The 4997-nt window shown below is 49.4% G+C and overlaps 1 protein-coding gene across 1 annotated transcript in view; it reads right to left on the bottom strand.

The window, feature by feature from the left end:
• Positions 1-813: 813 nt before the first annotated feature.
• LOC307270274 (guanine nucleotide-binding protein G(olf) subunit alpha-like) overlaps positions 814-4997 on the bottom strand; it is a gene marked incomplete at both ends in the record, with an annotated part of 14703 nt that continues 10519 nt past the window's right edge. The window contains 2 exons of the mRNA XM_080054160.1: positions 814-960; positions 3208-3275. Coding sequence (XP_079910286.1) covers positions 814-960; positions 3208-3275 — 215 coding nt within the window. The remainder of the gene's footprint in view (positions 961-3207; positions 3276-4997) is intronic.

Here is a 4997-nt window from a genome sequence, read left to right as displayed (position 1 = left end):
CTCTGGAGTATAAATAAAGGTTGAATGGAATTAACATGGTTAGATATTATGGACCAGGCAGGGAGGGAGAGACAGGCAGGGAGACAGACAGGCAGGGAGAGAGAGAGACAGGCAGGGAGGGAGAGACAGGTTAGAGAGACAGACAGGCAGGGAGAGGGAGAGACAGGCAGGGAGACAGACAGGCAGGGAGGGAGACAGACAGGCAGGGAGAGGGAGAGACAGACAGGCAGGGAGGGAGACAGACAGGCAGGGAGAGAGAGAGACAGGCAGGGAGACAGACAGGCAGGGAGGGAGACAGACAGGCAGGGAGAGGGAGAGACAGACAGGCAGGGAGGGAGACAGACAGGCAGGGAGAGGGAGAGACAGACAGGCAGGGAGGGAGAGACATGTTAGAGAGACAGACAGGCAGGGAGACAGACAGGCAGGGAGGGAGAGACATGTTAGAGAGACAGACAGGCAGGGAGAGGGAGAGACAGACAGGCAGGGAGGGAGAGACAGGCAGGGAGAGGGAGAGAGACAGGAAGAGAGAGAGGGAGGGAGAGACAGGCAGGGAGACAGACAGACAGGCAGGGAGGGAGAGACATGTTAGAGAGACAGACAGGCAGGGAGAGGGAGGGAGAGACAGACAGGCAGGGAGAGGGAGAGAGACAGACAGGAAGAGAGATGGAGGGATAGAGATAGAGGGAGGGAGAGAGACAGACAGGAAGAGAGATGGAGGGATAGAGAGAGAGGGAGAGAGACAGACAGGAAGAGAGATGGAGGGATAGAGAGAGAGGGAGGGAGAGATATGACATCATAGATATCATGGACCAATCAGAGCAGCTCGTACTGGCGCAGGTGCATGCGCTGGATGATGTCACGACAGTCGTTGAAGACGCGGCGAATGTTTTCTGTGTCGATGGCACACGTGAAGTGAGGATAGCAATAATGTTTACCATCTCCACTGGCTGTGCTGATCCTCTGAGAGACAGACAGGTTAGGGCAGGGAGACAGGCAGGGAGAGAGGGAGGGAGAGGGAGAGAGACAGAGAGGGAGGGAGAGAGAGACAGGGAGTGAGACAGGTTAGTGAGGACAGCAATAATGTTTACCATCTCCACTGGCTGTGCTGATCCTCTGAGAGACAGACAGGTTAGGGCAGAGAGACAGGCAGGGAGGGAGGGAGAGGGAGAGAGACAGAGAGGGAGGGAGAGAGAGACAGGGAGTGAGACAGGTTAGTGAGGACAGCAATAATGTTTACCATCTCCACTGGCTGTGCTGATCCTCTGAGAGACAGACAGGTTAGGGCAGAGAGACAGGCAGGGAGAGAGGGAGGGAGAGGGAGAGAGACAGAGAGGGAGGGAGAGAGAGACAGGGAGAGAGACAGGTTAGTGAGGACAGCAATAATGTTTACCATCTCCACTGGCTGTGCTGATCCTCTGAGAGACAGACAGGTTAGGGCAGAGAGACAGGCAGGGAGAGAGGGAGGGAGAGGGAGAGAGACAGGCAGGGAGAGAGAGACAGGTTAGTGAGGATAGCAATAATGTTTACCATCTCCACTGGCTGTGCTGATCCTCTGAGAGACAGACAGGTTAGGGCAGAGAGACAGGCAGGGAGAGAGACAGACAGGTTAGGGCAGGGAAACAGGCAGGGAGGGAGGGAGAGAGGGAGAGACAGAGAGGGAGAGAGAGACAGGGAGGGAGAGAGAGACAGGGAGGGAGAGACAGAGAGGGAGAGAGACAGGGAGGGAGGGAGGGAGGGAGAGGGAGAGGGAGAGAGGGAGGGAGACAGGGAGGGCAGAGAGAGACAGGTTAGGGCAGAGAGACAGGCAGGGAGAGAGAGAGGGAGAGGGAGAGAGAGAGAGGGAGAGAGACAGGCAGGGAGAGAGGGAGACAGGGAGGGAGGGAGGGAGAGATTCGGGTAGGCAGACAGAAAGAGAGGTTAGAGAGAGACAGGGAGGGAGAGAGAGAGATACAGACAGGTAGAGAGACAGGGAGAGAGGGAGACAGGTAGAGAGACAGAAAGACAGGCAGGGAGACAGACAGACAGACAGACATGTTGGAGAGAGAGACATTTTAAAATGTAATATCTAACCATATAGCTAAAGGAAACTGGCCTATAATAAAGTGACTGAGGAACTTCTATAGCACATAGTGGCATTTCTACCAACGCATTCTGAGCCACCAGGGGGCGCCATGCCAGGCCAGCAGCAGCCACCAGGGGGCGCCATGCCAGGCCAGCAGCAGCCACCAGGGGGCGCCATGCCAGGCCAGCAGCAGCCACCAGGGGGCGCCATGCCAGGCCAACAGCCACCAGGGGGCGCCATGCCAGGCCAGCAGCCACCAGGGGGCGCCATGCCAGGCCAGCATCAGCCACCAGGGGGCGCCATGCCAGGCCAGCAGCAGGCACATTCAACACTTCAGCAGGAATGTTCTGGAGTTTGGTAAAATTGTTCACATAACATTCATGACAATATACCAAGCCCCAACCTCAGCGATTTTTACCGGCATCCAATAAGGAAGTGACCACAACTGTAGTAACCAGGAAGTGCCACTAGGGGGGTGGTACCAAGACCGAGCAGTTTTTCTTTGACTCACTTGTTAGACGTTTTCAAAGTCTTATTAAACCTATTTACAGCCTGGGCCACAAAACCATTTTAGTCTGTATGTTTAGGTCATATCTCCATGACAACACTGAGGGGGGTGAATTTTTTTGGACCACGCTAGTTTTTATTTTATCGGAGGTTAAAATGTATTGGCGCAATCTCTTGAGTGACAGCTCTCCGCCCGTTGTCCCTCACTTTGCCTCGGAGGTATACGTCAGCTATCTCCCTCCCCCCTCACAAAATGGCGACGCGCACAAACCAGGATTATTGGATGCCGTGTGAATAACTGAGGTCAGCCCGGATGCTACATCCATATTATTTACTGTCTATGGATTAGACAGACAGTCTATCTGTCTATCTATCTATCTATCTATCTATCTATCTATCTATCTATCTATCTATCTATCTATCTATCTATCTATCTATCTATCTATCTGTCTATCTGTCTATCTGTCTATCTGTCTGTCTGTCTGTCTGTCTGTCTGTCTGTCTGTCTGTCTGTCTGTCTGTCTATCTGTCTGTCTGTCTGTCTGTCTGTCTGTCTGTCTGTCTGTCTGTCTGTCTATGGTTTATATATATTCAAAATGAGAATGAAAAGGTCAGTGACAGAAAGATTTATATTTTACCAGAAACTCGTCTCTGATGAAGAACTTTGCTCTGGTCACTTTGGGGTCTTCATCAGCATCTGGGACAGCTGGACACACACACACACACACACACACACACACACACACACACACACACACACACACACACACACACACACACACACACACACACACACACACACACACACACACACACACACACACACACACACACACACACACACACACACACACACACACACACACACACACACACACACACACACACACAGGGAGAGAGAGACACACACACACACACACACACACACACACACACACACAGGGAGAGAGAGAGACACACACACACACACACACACACACACACACACACACACACAGGGAGAGAGACACACACACACACACACACACACACACACACACACACACAGGGAGAGAGAGAGACACACACACACACACACACACACACAGGGAGAGAGAGAGACACACACACACACACACACACACACACAGGGAGAGAGAGAGAGAGACACACACAGGGAGAGAGAGACACGCACACACACACACACACACACACGCACACACACACAATTAGGTTACCTACTAGTAGTGACGGATAACATGTGTGCTTGTACTTGTGTGTATTAGTCCATGTGTATTAGTGTGTGTGTGTGTGTGTGTGTGTGTGTGTGTGTGTGTGTGTGTTAGTATATATTAGTGTGTGTGTGTGTGTGTGTTTGCAAGTATATACAGTCAAGTGCGAAAGTTTGTGAACCCCTTGAACATTTTGGAATTTTATTTATTGTAACCATTATTAATTCATTTTTATCAATGCCAGTATTTTTTATATGAAATAACAGATGTTTGTTTATCAATTCAACATTTTTATTTTCCAGAAATCAATTGTTAAAACAGATAAAACAAATTATTTGACGAATGTTGTATGTGCAAAAGTTTGTGAACCCTGAGCTGCATTGCTTAAATGGAGCAGGTAAACACAATCAGATGGGCCAAATTGAGTCATGAAATGGACCAATGTAGTGAGAGATCTTTAGGGAAGAAATTGGGCGGCACTAGATACAACAGAGATAAAACCAGGTCAGTTTAGGCTCACCAAAGTGAACCCATACAGGTCAGACATGCTAAAAGGGGAAACAATCTCAGAGGATCTCAGGAATAGAGTTGTGATGCTGCACATTTGTCTGGGGACAGCTATAAATTATTTTAAAAAAAGTTTGAGCTCCATCGGTCCACCGTGAGGCAAATCATCTACAAATGAAGAGCTTTAAGAGTGACTGAACATCTGCCTAGAAGTGGACTTCCTTCAAAAATATCCACAAGCGCCACAAGATAAGTGATTTTTCAGTTAAAAACCAACCCAAACATTACATCTGGTGATTTGCAGACCTCTCTTGCAGCATCTGGGACAGATGTGCATGGTTCCACAATAAGAAGAAAACTCAGTCAACATGGCTTTCATGGGATGGTTGCTGAAGAAGCCTCTGCTCTCAAAAAAGAACAACTGCTTGTCACAACTTTGCCAGAGAGCACCTGGAGATACCTGAAGTCTTATTCTGTGGACAGATTAGTCAAAAATTGAACTGTTTGGTCATAACCAAAACCGCCATGTTTGGGCAAAAACGCAATTCTGCCTACCACCTAGAGAACCTTCTCCCAAGTGAATAATGGTGGTTTCAAATTGTCTGCAAATCTCCAGGTGTAATGTTTGGGTTGGCTTTTACCTGAAAAATCACTTTTCTTGTGGCGCTTGAGGATATTTTTGAAGGAAGTCCACTTCTAGGCAGATGTTA

Source organism: Ammodytes marinus, assembly GCF_949987685.1.
Source record: "Ammodytes marinus genome assembly, contig: scaffold_236, whole genome shotgun sequence".
Classification (NCBI taxonomy): Eukaryota; Metazoa; Chordata; class Actinopteri; order Uranoscopiformes; family Ammodytidae; genus Ammodytes; species Ammodytes marinus.
The sequence above is the reverse complement of the archived record's forward strand: the minus strand, read 5'-3'. Positions and strand labels throughout refer to the sequence as shown.